Genomic DNA, 16,100 nt, shown 5'->3' with positions numbered 1-16,100 from the left:
GCGGTCTTAGATTTGGGACAACACTATCTAACACGCGCTAAGGGAGTGACTATTGCCCACTGTATGCAAGTGTACTGACTGAAGTATCCGATTTGAGACACGGCACCATACATTATAAAGTTAATATGTCGAAGGTGTTGGCAAACAATGGCTAAATTACTCATGGAGCAGACAAGGATCAATATTAGTGTTCATGTGGAGTCCTCTTTCTGGCCACCTGAGGAATGTAAGTCCATGTTTTATCAGGCTGTGCTTTTGTTTTGATGTCCAACAACACTGAGGGAAATGTCTCTTTCTGCTAAATGGGCCACTGTTCACCAGCTGGTCATTAACTTTGTCCAGCAGTAAGACTGAGCCAATACAGTAAGGTTGCAGGCCTAAAAACCAAAACAATGGGCTAAAATACGTTAAAATGCTGCACACAGCTGAGGGGACCTGGACAGTTGGGTGACAATTCTCTGTGGGCTCATCACTACAAGTAACACCTTTCTGATTTAAATGTAGTTATTTATTGTTAATTATTGTTTAGTGCAGCTTCAAATTAACCTCACTGCATCTACTGGACTGACTACTCTAAACTGACTGATTCATTGCTTCACTTTTAGGTGAAAACTTTTGTGTGTTTGTGTGTTTGTTGTTCCAAAAGAGGAAGCCTTTGATGTTAGTGTGCAGTGTGCCGTGTGTTTATTTTGTGCATTTACCTGCTCCCCTCTGCTTTTTAAATCAGTTATAGATCGATAGTATTTAGGTTTAAATGATACCCCCTCTAACTGCTGGAAAATGCTGAAAGCTGCCTGCCCTTTAGATCAACACATCCTTCACTGAGATGAAAGCTCTCTGATTTATTCTAATCAAAAGACAGCTAAATACCAAGGCCAGACCCCCTGAACCAACCTTCCTCCAACACCAAAACAACCACATACATACACACACACACACACACACACACACACACACACACACACACACACACACACACACACACACACACACTCTCTGGTCGACTCTCTGCGGACTGAAGAGCCAGGTGATCTTCCACAGGACCAAAGGGAGGTGAAGGTAGCTGTGACTCAGAGGGAGATGAGGCATTGGCAGGCAAAGGTTTAAGCGTGTGGCTTAATTGCAGCCAGCCTCTCCTGCTGAGCATAATTAGTGTTAGCTGGCGTGTCACTTCCTGTGGAGTTTCATTTATTAGAGATGATGATTGGCTGAGGGATAAAAAACGCAGGGGTGACACCCCCGCCTCCCATCACAGTGGGGGGGGGGCACAGCCAGGAGGGCAGTAAAGAGAGGATCTCACCTGCTGAAAGCTCCCCTGCTTTGTATAATGACCTAATTAAGCCTGAGTTGTTTTTCCACTTGTAATGTTGATTATCTCTCTCCCATTTTTTACCAAATTTCTCTCAATCAGTCCCTGTTTTCATTTGTTTACTTTCTGTTGTTTCATATTAAAATATTCTGCTGAAAAATATTCCAAAATTATACCAATACTATTTTCAACTATTACCTGTTGACTTACGTCGTATTTGGACGCAGCTGTGCTGAAAATGACATGAGGACACCAAACTCCAGCAGATTGGCTACGTAGTGCACTATGTTCACTTCCCACTATATTTAAAGGTCCCATATTACATTTGGTTGCTTTGAAGTGTTCACCTGAAATCTGCTATATTTTTATTTGATCACTCAGAAAACAGTCATCCATTAGAGAGGCTCAGAGCCTCTAAATTTAAACATTTATGAAATATACAGTGTCTTCAGAAATTCTCATAATGGAACATTACAGCTTTCAGTGATGGTGCAAAATCTAAGTATACCACTCACTTTGTAGTACCATCTTTACTGTATATAATGTATTCACGTATTGATTGATTATGAATTCATTTACTATTGTTTTTTGTTTTACAGGATCTGTCTCTTTCACAGCAATGCTCTTATGACATTCGCAACTGAAAGCTGCTCGGTACAACCACAGTCTGACCTGCTGGCCACTGAGCAGCTCCACTGGATCAGCAAGGGTTAATGGTCTGGCTCAAGGGCACCACAGTGATGTTGACAAGGGTAAGAACTGCTTCTTCAATTTTCCTACCCAACAGGTTTTGATTAGTGATTGATGGTGTTAAGTTAGAGAAAAGTGTGAGGGAGATGTAAGTCAGCCAGTAAAGGTCTAAACACCAGGGATGGTGTTCCGACGGTGGGTAGGGGCTTCCAAAATCGTAGATTGCCGCAAAAAAAAAAAAAAGGTAGGTTTAGACTTTTATTATTAACTTAAGTATATTCAACAGTCGATATGCATATGCCTGAATTCTGAGTGCACCAATGACGCACATTGTTGTTCAGGAGAATTGAATGAGCCACTCCCAGCTTAAATAAACAAATGAATAAATACATTGCAAGTAATGGTGAGACAGCTACAGAAGAAAATATTAAGTGTTAAATCTTTGGAAAAGCATTTTGCTCTGGCTTGGTGTGGGTGCAATTGATGGTGTTGTTCCAAAATCGCCATTTGTTTGATATCCATTACCATACCTATTATGTCATTCCCTATTCATACAAAATGGTATACTGATTTTATTGTTGGCTACATATGTATACTGTACTTGTACTAATTGCAAAGACAGTATTCTTTGGCAGTAAATTTGTAGCATAGAGGTGGCACATTACTTTTTACTTTTTTTCATCCCACAGTGCTACATTACACTTGTCAGTAAAAGTAATCAAGATTCAACAGAGGGAGGTATCAGTCAAGCTCCCACACATTCCTGACCTAATCAGGCAAAACAAGTGAAAACACCTGGGCTGGTGCACCCCAGGAAAGGCATTTAATTATCTCAAATGTTTGATGGCCTGGATTGCACCAGTTGGCTGCCAGTGATCAGCAGCTTCAGGGCTTTCTGCCCTGAAATCCCACAGTTGCAGATTTACTGGCTCATTTACCAGAGTAAATGCCAGGTGTCAAACAGAAGTGAATGCAAGAGGTGTTCATACAGAGTAGTTAAAAATAGTGGGACAATTGTCATCATTGTTAACATTTGTTATTGTTGTACTGTTACCTTTAATAATTTCTCTATACAGTGAAGGTTAACATTTCAGTCCAACAGTGAGTGAATTGCTTTTTTTGGCTTCCGTGTTTATGGCCAGGTCACTACCCCAGGGACTGATGGTGGGTTATATAGTTAAGTGTTGCTCTGATTGAGGTACTTGCCTCTGGCAATAAAAGGTCAACATAAATGATTAATGAGAGGAAAATGTCATAAGGGAGAGGAGGGAGTAAAAAGGTGTGTGAGGTAACGACTCCTACATCCTAAATTTTCTTCTGCTCTCCTTCCATTTCAATTTTTATAATGCATACCTCACTTTACGTTTAACACCTAGGTCATGTCAGTACAATTTTAAAAAGTAGGTCCTTTAGAACAATATTTACATGTGGCTTCAGTGCTGATCGCAGCCGGGTTGCTGTTACAGCAGACAGACAGATCGATCACAGATCAGCTTTGGCACAGTTTCCTCTCATGTTGTTTATCCCTTTAACTGTGAGACTTTGACCTATCCTGTGTATTCAGATCAATGAAGAGAGAATTCCTTATCAGACTCCCACAGAGGTGAGTCCATTGAATCGCCTCTGAGTTCAGACGAAAGCTCTTTACCTCTAATTAGAACCCTTAAAAATTCTAATGAATGCCCTTATGAAAATATATTTAATGGCCCAATGTCAGCAGGAGACCATCCACTGATGTCTGATTCATCTCATTAAGAATTCACTTGTGTGTTTTTGTATGTGTGTATGTCATTAGTCAGGTTTCAATTGCAGTTTAGCACAAAATAGAGGCGATTTGGTTCTTTTTAGGTTTTTTTTTTTTTTTTTTAGAAAAGACACCAAAACACAATTGAGAATGGTCTGTGTTTCCATTGAGTTATGTTATGTGAATAAAGCTGGGTTTTCTTTCTTGAGATATCGTTCCAATTAAACATGACGACGGATTCCCAGCAGTCTTCCTCAGTTGGAATTGGCTCCCTGGAGCACGATTTGCCAGGCGTCACGAATTGAGTGTTAGTGTTGTCGTTTCACTTTTGTGAAATATTGCTTAGTCAAATAGTCTGAAAAACCACCTCATGCGAGCATATACATTTTTTGTTTTATACATTTTAGTTTTTGGATTAATTACTCGTTCAAATTTTAAAATTGCCCATTAAGCATGTTAATGGAAACCGCAAAGACTACATTCTTGCTTCAACCTAACAGGAAGATCCAGTACAACTATACTGCTGTTGCGCTTCTGTATTTTTAGTCTCCTCTGAACAATTTTTGACACCACATGACAATTTTATCACACAAAAGCTAAATTTCTTTTTAGAATTGTCTTTATTGTTAACACTGGTCATTCAGGTGCACAATGATTACAAAATAGTCTCTCTCACAGAAAGATGACAGGAAACAGTTTTTTCACTTTCACATGAAAACTGCAGACTTTCACATCACCTTGAAATACTTAAAGGGTATATACAATACCGAAAAAGGTTGCACATGAGTGCCAAACACATTTAAGGTTTAAGGCTAACATTTACTGTACATCCAATTAAGATGTCATTTTTAAATTACAAAATGAAAAACATTGAGGAAATCGAGATTTTCTTTCAGCATCCCTTTTAAAAATATCATGTCCAAATACGTCAAGAAATCAGCAACTTACTTATTCATTATTATTCACTGAAAATATATATACATCTACTGTGTGTGTGTGTGTGTGTGTGTGTGTGTGTGTGTGCGTATATATATATACATCCACCAGTTCACATTATTATAATATAATCTAGTTTGTCCTCATCAAACAACAAAAATACATTATTCTAAAGTTTGTTATATACAGATGGTACTGCTCTATTTGTAGTCCACACTTGTTTCCACACTCTTTTCCCTTCTCCCCTTTGAATAATATCATAAACCCGTTGACAGAATACCAATGAATTGTGATGTAGCACTGACCAGTCCATTCAACTGAGGTTTGTTGATGAAGCTGCTGTGATCAGCTGGGAGGTGGTTGTTATTTTTTGCCCTCTTTGCTCTGATGCTCCCACGGCACAGGATCATTTTCCTCTGTGTTCGATCCTGTCTCCCTCTCGTGCCAGAACTGCTCCACATCAGGCAAGACAATCCCATCTTTGAGACTTACCCTGTCTGCTTCTCTTCCTCCTCCTCCCCCTCCTCCCCCTCCACCTTGTTCTGGCTGGAGTTGAGCGTCTCTGCTGGGAACCTGGCTGGAGCTTGATCGAAGGCTCCTCTCCCCTCTCAGCTGGCCTGAGGTCTCTGGTCTAGGACAAGGCGACTGTAGAGTGGTAGGGTTGTGAGGTCCGGGCTTTGGCTTCTGTGGAGGTTGTTTGCGCAGGGTGAGGCGCCTCCACAGCCCCCTGTAGCCCTCTCTGAACTCCTCGGAGAGGGAGAGGACGATGAGAGGGTTCACTAGCGACAGAGAGAAGGTGAGCAGCTGAGCTGAGAGGGTTAGAAGAAGAGGAGGAGCGGAGAGGAGAGGCTGAGCTCCTTCAATTTCTTTCTCTGCTATATGACGCTCCCAAACCCACACCACCCACTGAGGAAGCCAGAGAATAGCCATAGCCACAGTCAGGCTGAATAACATCAAGGTGAGCTTCCTGGATCTGATCTGTGTACGTAGATTCTGAGTCTTACTGGAGCGGCGCTGGCACTGGCCATAAGCCCTCCAGAAATACATCAGGGAAAAGCTGAGAGGTGCACAGTACACCCCTAGGGGATATGCTTTGACGTACACAGTCATAAAATTCCGGGCTTCAGGAGGAACCATCAGCACACACACTACCCCGCGTATCTTTCTCTGCAGTGTAGTAAAGAGCCAGTGAGGGATGGTGACAGAGCAGGCGGACAGCCAGATGAAAAAGAGCACTACCAGGATGGAGCCCAGGTGGATGCTCACTTGCTTGGTGGGGTTGGACACGTAGCGGTAGCAAGCTTTGGCCATGACTGCCACTGTGAAGCTCTTCGCAGCCATGCAGGACTGGAGGAACCAGTCGGCCGTCTTGCACACCAACCATCCCAGATTCCAGCTGGCTCTGGAATAGGAAGCAGCCCTGAAAGGCATGGCAAACGCGAGCACCAGCCCATCAGCAAACATCAGGTTGAAGATGAGGGAGTTGATGAGAGACAGTTTGCCCTTATGTGAATTTGAGAACAAGATTACCATCGCAGTGAGATTACAAGCCACACCTAAGATACAGATGACTCCCAGGATAGCTGGCACCAGGACCCTCAGCTCCCCAGGGTTCAGGTGATAGAACGAGCCTCGTTCATTGAAGGACCATTTGTCTATGGAGCTGTTCAGAACAGTCATATTGTTCCCACTCAACTTATCCATCCTCTCCTGAAAGATGGTGGTCTGATATTAGAAAAAGTCAAAGGCAGCCAGGAGATGAGAAAAGGTTCTGGGTAGAAGATTTCCAAAAACACAGAAGCAGTGTAAAGACAGGCTTGGCAAAATATGTCTATAAAAATGTCCACTCTACATCTAAACCTGTTACAATAATCGTCTCGGAGAATGTATCGATTGACAATCAGTAGTCAAAGTGGAGCTCCTCTCTGTCTCTGGATATATCCCGAGAAGCAATGATGCAGCTTCTGTGGCTGGTTATAAAGATGCTGTTTGATTGACAGCTGCTGTCCCCAGCTGACAAGATGTGCGTAGACCAGAGCCTCACAGGGCCAATTAGAGAAACTCAGCATAATGTGCACAGTACGACATATGAATTTCATATTGAATGTGGTATGATGTCTAATTTGTGTAAATGTCTGTGAATTAGTGGTCATTACAAAAAGGTTTTTCTTGCGGGGTTAAGAGATATTGATGCTAGGGATTTTTTTAACTCAAAATCAGTCATTACAGCAATGGTATTTTAAGAATTATTACAAATAAAACAGGAAATACAACATTTGAAGCATACAAAAGCAACACAGATGGATCTTGTCATTTGTTTATTGTATGAGCTATTTGGATGGGTCAGCAACCTTCATTTGGAAGCGTTTTTTCTGCTGTTAAAATGATAAGTGTAGTAATAAGAAGAAATTAAGAAAAGTGTGACAGTTGTTAGTAATTTGAAATCAACCAACTGTGTCCAGTTAATGGAAATCATGTGTCCTCCTTTACAAGAGCGAGACTGCCTTTACATGTCTTACTCTCGTCCACATGAGGGCGCCATTGCACCATAAGCATCAATGAACATAGTCAGGATGTGATACATTAGATTTACAGTGGCAGGAAAAGGTATGTGAACCCTTTGGAATGACCTGGTTTTCTGCATTAATTGGTCATAAAATGTAATCGTATCTTCATTTAAGTCACAAATGTAGACAAGCTAAGCTAATATCACACAAACAATTATGATCTTTTGTGGATTTATTGAACACATCCATTTAACATACTGGTATAAAAAGTAAATCAACCCTTGGATTTAATAACTGGTTGAACTTCCTTTAACACCAAAAACCTCAAAGCCGCATTTCCATTAGCTGCTGATCAGAACTCCTCAGTGTTCAGGAGGAGTGTTCTTCATACAGAACTGCTTAAGCTCAGTCATATTCTTAGGATGTTGGGTATGAGTGGCTCTGTTCAGGTCACTCCACGGTGCATCTGTTGGATTAAACAATCCAACAGGTGTTTTTTCTTTGAAGTCATGATTCTTTGATGTTTAGGGTCATTGTCCTGCTGCATCACTCAGCTTGATAATTCATTTTCCCCGGCAAAGCAGCTCAAGTCACAATGCTCCCTCCACCAAACTTCACCTCTGGGATGATGTTTTCATGTTGGTGTGCAGTGACCATCATACCTAGTGCTGCATGTTCTTCCCAAACTGTTCAACCTTAGTTTTATCAGTCCACAAAACATTTTCCCAGTAGTGTGGAGTCAAGGGGTGCAGTGATGATGCTTTTGGAGAGCAGCAGCTTCCACCTGCTCTATGCAACCATGCACCATGACTGTGTATTGTAGACTAATGAACAGATATGTTATCAAGCTCCAATGCTTCATTCAAGCCTTCAGCTGTTAGTCTGATGTTCTTTGTTTTATTACTGATAATTCTGCATTGTGCTTCCTGAGTAATCTCAGCTGAGCCATCACTTCTAGAGAAACTGTCTACAGAACTAAATCATCCCCATTTATGGACAGTTTGTCTAACTGTGGACTGATGAAAGTCTCAAGTCTTAAGTGTTTTTTATAAGTCAGAGTTGCATTAACCCACACCTTCAATCTGGTGTCATTGATCCAACTCCAGGTTTGATATCTCCTGACTCCAGTTACCTTTTGTTCATGTCATTAACGTAGGGGTGCACCCAGTTTTTCCAACCTACACTGTAAATATTTGATTGATGTTTTCAGTATGGACAAGAACAATACAATGATTTGTGTGTTATTAGTTAAAACAGAGACAGCTTTATTCATTGTAACTTTATATGAAGATCTGAAGATTTTATACATAAATAAAGATAATTCTAAAGGGTTCACTTACTTTTTCTTGCCACTGTATATTCAACTGAGTCAACACCCTTAACAGAGGAAGTCCAACAATTAATGATTTGAAGTCGCACATCTTTATTCTTTTTTATTCAAAGAAAGTCCAGTAAGCATAAAGACTGCATGGTAATTAATTGCATTTCAATACATTCTGAGCTATAAAAGGTTTTTTTTTTGTTTCAATTAGAAGTGTCACAAAGAAGGTTGTCTAGAAGACATTAATGTTTAAAGGAATCACACTTAATAATTCCCTGATTTCACAGAGTTCATTTAGACCTTTGACTGCTTTCCTTTATAGGAGCTGGCTCATAACACAAATCTGAGACAAGTGAGATCAGAGAGCCAATTGCTGAAACACAACCTGCTACCAGCTCACGTCACCCATCTTCACCAAGAGGAGGAACGTGGACAGGCACCACAGCAATCTTAAATCAAACATTTTTAAACTGGCTCCTTCTGGACAAAGCAAGAAACATTTTGCATAGTGCCTCAGATGATCTGTAGATGTTCAAATAGCTTTATGCAGGCTATCAGCTTCATCAGATTCAGATCCAATGCATGCAAAAACAAGTTCAAGAGCTAGGCTAGCATTATCTTATGCCAAGAAATCTGAAGGTGACTTTCAGTAATATTGGACATGAAAAGGTCACGGTTTCACCATCTACAGATCATTTTAAGCACTATCCAAATAAACGTGGTGAGCGATGCAGTATTTTTCTTTTTTTTCAGCATGAATCCTGCGAAAATATTTTATTGTGGCTTTGTCGTGTCTCTGGCAAATTGATGACATCTGACTGACTGCTATGTGATAAGAGCAACAATGACTTTGTACACATCACAGCGTCCTCCCCTGAACTCACAAGCATGTAGCCAGTGCTTTAATGTAATCATGACTACACCGCTTCAAGCACTTTTTCCACTTGGGACCTCAGTGGAGCTTTTTTTGTTTTTGTTTATAGAGAGAGAAAGAGAGAAAAAAACAAAAAACAAAAGAACTTCCTAAGTTAACATTTCATTTTAAACATTCGCACTCCTGCCTTGTACTCAGTCCCCTCCCCCCTCCCGCGCCCACTACATCGAACCCCAACATACCAAAAGAAGGCACCACAGCTTCTAAACAGACTCACTGACCGAGAGAAGGACTCAATAAAACAACAGCATTAAATAAAACCATTGACACAGCCTGGAAGGGCTTCATTCACATTACAGACTACAGCAGTCTCAGCAGGGAGACACAGAATTGGTGCTAGAAAGACTGACCGTGTTGTGTCACAGGCAGAGAGAAACACTTAGTTTCTGGGGTCAGAGTTAACAGTCTCTTCCTCTTCTGTAGGAATTCTGCGGCAGGTTACACTGTCCAAAACTTTGATCACATGCACTGTAGCATGAGCAGAGTGAAAGAGAGGGGGCACTGTTGCTACATGACAGTGAGCCACTGTCATGTAAGCTTGGTTTCTGTCTGTGTGCTCTATTTTGTGTCGAGTGTACCCACATCAGCCCCTTTCTTCAGGGTCCAGAGGGCTGCTACATCATGTTATTCATGCAGCAATCCTCTTGTTGCGTAAATGCAATTCACTTCCTTAGATGTCCGCATGGCTAAATAAATTAAAGTATAAGTCACATTGAAGAATGACAGTCCATTCTTGATTTTAAAGGAATTTTTTTTCCTCAGGTTGTATCCAGGTTGTGTCAATTCCCCGCTTCCCAAAATTCATACAGTCCACTTCAGACACTGGATACTCAGCCGAGCTGCAAAATTGAAGACCAGCAGCAACAAGACATAGGGAGAGGACGAGAAGGATGTAGATAAGGGCTCTATCTCTCTACTTCTCCAACCCTTCCTCTCCCTGTAGCCCCTCACATGTACGGGGGCCACGGGTCAGCAGGGCGCAGATTGCCCTTTAGTTGACCTTGTCTTGGAAGATGTAGAGGTTGTTGGTGGCAGCTACAGCGATGATGTTCTCATGTGGGTGCCACGTGGTGTGTAGGATCTTCTTGCTGAAGTCTAAGCTGTCTACACTGATCTCATCCTTACGGCGTTTCCCACCTACACACACCTGGAGGACAACAGATGGGATAAAGAGGCGTTAAGACGTGATTTTAAAGTGTACACTAGAACATCTAATTGTGATTGTTGAATCTACTGCAGTCGCTGCCTCTGACTTTTTCAGGACGTTTTCATGGTCAAAGCAAGGGACATGAACATACATGAAAAAATATAGGTATAAAAGTATTAGTAAAAAAACATCAATAACTGGCCACACGGACACAACAATTGTTGACCATGTGAGGAATTTCATCATGGGCCAGTAGTCTGAGAAGTTTCATTTCTGTAGCCTTCAAAAAATTTCAGATATTAGTGATTTTATACACAATTAATTAAAAAAATTGAACCAATTTATTATTAGAGATATCAACAAGCTGTTTAAATGTTCTGGTCATGCTTGACATGACCGAGTGGAACCATGTTTCCAGCCATCAGCATCTCAGTAGTTATTTGTCTTGAGTAAGATTTGTTTTATTACCATAGTGCCCCCTAGTGGCGAAATTGCATGAAATTCGACAGCTTGATTCATGTTCCTACTCTATACACTTAGTGAAATTTGGTTGCGGTTGGATGAAGCTTTCAGTCAGCCAATCATGGAAGAAACAATTGCAAGTTTCCTCACTGTGGGATTAATAAAGGACTCTCTTATCTTAAGTGATATCTGGCTCATCTGAACATGATATGTATCAAGTTGGTGAAGCTTGGATAAAGACATCAGAGAGGGAATCAAAAGTAGGCCTATGAAAATTTGATGATGCAAAAGGCATTGTTTATATCAGTCTCTTCAGCATCATCCAAAGACACCAGTTTTCTTCTCCACCTCTCAGTTGCAAATACATTTTTGCAATATTTGTAAGCTGATTTCTCACCTCATGGCGGTGCTATTGTTACCACTATTGAGAAGGTGATGCACTGAAGTATGCGGAAGCTGTTCACCAAGTTGTAGCTTTTATGATATCATGTTTCATCATGTTTTGCTCATTTCCCATGGACAACCACTCAAATAAATTCATTAAACAATTCATATAAAATTGACTATTACAGATATCTGCACCAAGAGTAATAACACACATATCCTAACCATGCTTAATATGCGAGCTTTGAAACCATGTTTCTAATTGCAAATGTGTAGAAATAGTAGTGTGACTAGTGTTTTTGGCCACTTGGGGGCAGCAGAAGAATCTCTCAAACATAACACTGACACAAGAGTAAATATGGCAAATGTGTTAACAAACAGTTGCCTATTTGCACATCCAGGAGACACAGAACAATATTATCATTCATTCAGTGTCATGTTTCTTGCCAGTTAAAAATGAAGTGGTCACACACTATTCTCTCAGCTGTGTGTTGGTACTTAACACTGAGATAAATATGTGGCTCTTTAGCAGCTAAACGCTCCACCATGTTCACTACACTTCTGTACAGTGGCTTCATCAGAGCTTTGTTTACTGAATACAGCAGTGATGAAATGGGATTGTATGAGAGTGAACCAAAACAGTAAAGTTACGGGCTGTACAACCAAAACCCTGGGCTGATAATGTTCTCTGTGTTCACCTCTTGACAACTTTCACATTACACATAGTTATTTGATCCATTGTTAAAATAAAAATATTTATTAGTGTGGCCTTTGTTGCATGTCATACCCTACTCTCTCTCTGAATTGAGCAAATACTTGCTTCTACTAAGGATAAAGTATATTTAATTTTTAAATGCATCATGTCACTTTCCTACTATTAGTCATACCTAGTGCATAAAATTCCCACAGTTCTGCACTGTTAAGACAAGTGTATTTTGTATGTGCAATAACTGGATAATATCATAAGTAATTCTAATTTCTGTATTTTCGCTATAATGGTTCCCAGTCATCAAGGTTATAGCCCGGCTGACCAGCAGTCCAAAACTCCAAAATATTTAGTGTACGATCATAGAATACAAAGGAAATCGGCAAATATTCACATTTTTGGAGGTGCAACCTCTGAATTTCTTGAGTAAAAAATTTGAGTAAAAAATTACTTAGAAAATCAATATTCTATTCTTGAAGACATTTCAGCATTTATCCAAGTAGAGTTATCTTTGACTTGATGTAGGTTCATTTGTGTTGATGAGAGTTGCTTTACCTTGCGAGGCTTGAGAATGGCTCTGGGTTTGCTGTTTTCTCTGGATGCTTCCAGTGTGACGTCACGTTTGGTGTTACGGTCAAACATTCGGAAAAAATTGTTATAGGAACCGGTCATTATGACGCTAAGGAGGAGCAGAGGAGAGTGGAGGGTTATTGAGATGGATGGATGGGTGGATGGATGGATGGATGGATGGATGGATGGTTGGATAAGTGGTCTCACCTGTCTGATCCATTCCAGACACACTCAAACTTGTCAAAGATGCAGTCATTCTCATACAGAGAACAAAGTTTGCCCCTTAAATAGTCGTGAACCTGAAAACAAAAACAAACAAAAAATGATTATGGAAAACCAGTTGGTGGATTATGATCACAGTTTTCAAGCACCTAAAGTTTGTCACATTGCCTTTCAGTGGTCGTCAACCACACAACCATAAGCTGCAGTACCATATGCTCCACTTTCAGTAATCCCTCCAGACCTGGTGACCTATGCTAAGATGTTAGGTAGCAGGTGGAGGCGGAGTTGGAATTGGATAGAGAATCCCTTGAGTCCAGCTGATGGCCTTATCAATCATGACCTGCCCTAAGATGGCGTCCCCTGATCAGACGGTGTGGATCTGACCCCAGTGACCACACAGTGGGAGGTTTTGCCCTTCAGGTTGCATCAGCACTGACACTATCCGTCTTCTCTTACGGACAGTCGGCTCAATAAGCCCTCCTGGGGTTATCGCTAAGGATGACACACTGACAGTGCAACACGATTATATTGAGTGATTAGTCTAAAATCAATAAGTTTTGATTTGATCCAGGCCTAACTGTTATCTACTAACTTCACCAGCTGAGAGTTATCTTTGGAGGCTTTCCGACAGGCGCATAAAAGCATGATGAAACCATACCTGGTATGTCTCTAGTGGTTTGTTCTCCATTTGAAGGTCCCACACCTTGACAGTGAGGTAGTCCCTTGTCATCAGATAGCGCCCATTGTGGCTGAACTTCACGTCTGAGATGGATGAGATGATTTCAGAGAAAAAGGAGCGAGTGGAGGGATCCTCTGGCTCCTCAAAGTCTACGACAGAAAAGAGCAAAAAGCAGTCATCTTCTGACAGAGAGAACACTTTTTCACACCATAGGAGGTCGCCGCTTAAAAGAGATATTCTTCCTTCTGCAAGTCTTTTAATCTTTCACAGCGAGAAAACACAAAGTAGATTTTGTTTGTGTGGTGTGGGGCCGTCATTAGCGAACAATAACACCCACAACAATGCCTGGTTTTTTGCGGCAGCTGCATCTCTTCACAGGATTACTTCTCTGTGTGTTTAGGGAGACAGTCGTGGGTCAGCATGCTGGGTAAATATTGGTTATGATTCATATTGATTTTGGCAGCTGCTGATCTGTGTGCAGGCCAACACCCCGGGGATGAGAGCCAGGCATTCCATCGTTAGCTGTCGAGTTATTGTTCCTCCTCCTCTTCTCCCCCAACAACCCCCCCCCCCCCCCCCGCTCCTCTCTATCTCTCCAAAAATGCCCACTACCATCCTCCTCCCTTCCCTCTCCTCCCTCCTCCTCAGCCAAGGCCTGGAGAATAGCTCTGTGATGTGTCAATGGGGAGTCTAACAAGGGATGCCGCGTAAGAGATGAAAAAATGGGGGGATGAGGAAGGGATGAGAAAAACAAATCAATGTCAAAGTCTCGGGCCCATTTGAGCCCCTCTAGATTTGTGCGTGTGTGTCAGTGAATGAGTGTTTGTGTATAAGTGGGCGTGTGCAGTGTGTGCGGCGCTGCTCTCCCTCCCCTCCCACTCCAGGGGTGTATAATAGGGTCCCTGGGGAGTTGGCAGCGGGGCTTTTCGGTCCCTCTTTCTCTGTCCTGGGGCTTTGGCAATCCTCTCCTACCCCTCCATCCCTCCCTCATCCATCCATCCATTCTCGCTCTAACGCTGATTGATACCAGCAGCCTCCCAGATTTATAGGTATGGGAGGGGGCACAGTATGATTGTGTGATTTTGTTGTTTATGTAGGAGGTGCAGGAAGGTTTTTGTGTGTATCCATGTTAAGGGAAGGGGTGTGTGTGTGTGTGTGTGTGTGTGTGTGTGTGTGTGTGGTGTGTGTGTGTGTGTGTGTGTGTGGGAGGGAGGGTGGGCATTATACATCGCTCTGAGCCATACACGTTCATGCAGGGAGACAGTAGGTCGGTATTAACAGACCCGTCCTCAGGCTAACGAGAGCACCTGCCTGCTGCGGGAGGATCTGTGTGTGTGTGTGTGCACTGTGAGCACCTGTCAAGGAATGGCACACACAATACATATCAACATCAAACAATGAGAGGAAAGCTGTGAATACCACAACTTGAAATGTAGTCACAAGTCTCTCAATTCCAGTTCTTATTTAACCCTCAAATGCTCATGTGAAATTCAACAGGCCGTGTTAGTGCACGGTCCAGTGAACGCATCAATATGTCTGAGGAAATGACTGACATTATTGAACAACAAGGTGCGTCCATGAGGGACTAATGTGATTGCCCTTAAGCCATTGATTTTCCAGCGAAAATGTCAATGTAGTCATTATTCATTCATCCAAAGTGTATGCATGTGATGTTCAGCTTTAGAGAAGGCCATTCATTGTTTGAGACACACACACAGATTTATTGATAGGTTATCAATCCTGGCATATTGAGCAGGGGGAAGGCTGCATGTCACTGCCACACAAAGGTGGTGCTGAGGCAGAAAAACTGAGTGTGAATTTGCGTTTGTGCTGCCATGTTGTACGTATATCTGTCTTTGTGTTCTCACAGTTCTATCGTTCTTTGTTTTGGCATACATCTACAATTTTACATGAACCTGCAGCACTCTCCTGTTTCCATCCCCCCATTTAGTTTAAAGCTGATCATAATGATGCTACTACCAAGCTACCCTTGAGGACACCAAGGTCACGTCCTTGAGGTTGTTTCAGGGAATTTGGGGCGTTTTCACATCCTGGAAAAGGCATTTACATTCTACAGTTGCATCCAATGGGTTTCTTAAGACTGGCACTAATGTTTAATAGACTAAATATGGAAAGGAAATAAAATGAATGGATTCAGTATTTTAGCTGAGTTCAATACAGTGCAACCACTTATCCCCACATGGACAATTTTATGCAGAAGCCTGCAAAAGAGAAGGCTTTGAAGCAACATTTAGATGATAGAGTAGGGATATCAAATTTACAAACAAACATTGATCATGACCACAGTATTTCTGAAATCTTGGCTACAGCCCTGCTACCACTATTAACACTAAACACAATGAGGTGCCATCAAATAAAAATCGTCATAGAATAAAAGGGATTATACGGAAGAAAATCTGAAGTGTTTTGCAAGATTTGGCAGGCTTATTACCTTCCTTTTAACTCTAACTTTTTTTTTTTGATAATTT

At 41.6% G+C, this 16,100-nt stretch overlaps 2 protein-coding genes and 1 long non-coding RNA gene across 6 annotated transcripts in view; 1 reads left to right on the top strand and 2 right to left on the bottom strand.

The window, feature by feature from the left end:
- The window catches only part of LOC130173318 (uncharacterized), a 29,142-nt gene that overhangs the window by 611 nt on the left and 12,431 nt on the right, over nt 1-16,100 (top strand). The window contains exons 1-2 of one of the 2 annotated variants that reach the window (XR_008828394.1): nt 4-226; nt 1,909-2,061. This is a non-coding gene — a long non-coding RNA (uncharacterized LOC130173318). Of the gene's footprint in view, nt 1-3; nt 227-1,908; nt 2,062-16,100 lie in introns of those variants that run through there. The other variant, XR_008828395.1, reaches the window with a different exon arrangement.
- On the bottom strand, nt 4,370-8,439 carry gpr151 (G protein-coupled receptor 151). The gene has a single exon (XM_056382453.1). The coding sequence runs from the start codon at nt 6,381-6,383 to the stop codon at nt 5,043-5,045; it is 1,341 nt and encodes a 446-aa protein (XP_056238428.1). The 5' UTR covers nt 6,384-8,439; the 3' UTR covers nt 4,370-5,042.
- ppp2r2ba (protein phosphatase 2, regulatory subunit B, beta a) overlaps nt 8,590-16,100 on the bottom strand; it is a 46,355-nt gene continuing 38,844 nt past the window's right edge. For all 3 annotated transcript variants that reach the window (XM_056382450.1, XM_056382451.1, XM_056382452.1), the window contains exons 7-10: nt 13,591-13,760; nt 12,918-13,009; nt 12,696-12,819; nt 8,590-10,588 (exon numbers count right to left, since the gene is read on the bottom strand). In XM_056382450.1, coding sequence (XP_056238425.1) covers nt 10,433-10,588; nt 12,696-12,819; nt 12,918-13,009; nt 13,591-13,760 — 542 coding nt within the window. In that variant the 3' untranslated portion in view covers nt 8,590-10,432. The remainder of the gene's footprint in view (nt 10,589-12,695; nt 12,820-12,917; nt 13,010-13,590; nt 13,761-16,100) is intronic.

Source organism: Seriola aureovittata, chromosome 8 (genome assembly GCF_021018895.1).
Source record: "Seriola aureovittata isolate HTS-2021-v1 ecotype China chromosome 8, ASM2101889v1, whole genome shotgun sequence".
Taxonomy (NCBI): Eukaryota; Metazoa; Chordata; class Actinopteri; order Carangiformes; family Carangidae; genus Seriola; species Seriola aureovittata.
The sequence above is the reverse complement of the archived record's forward strand: the minus strand, read 5'-3'. Positions and strand labels throughout refer to the sequence as shown.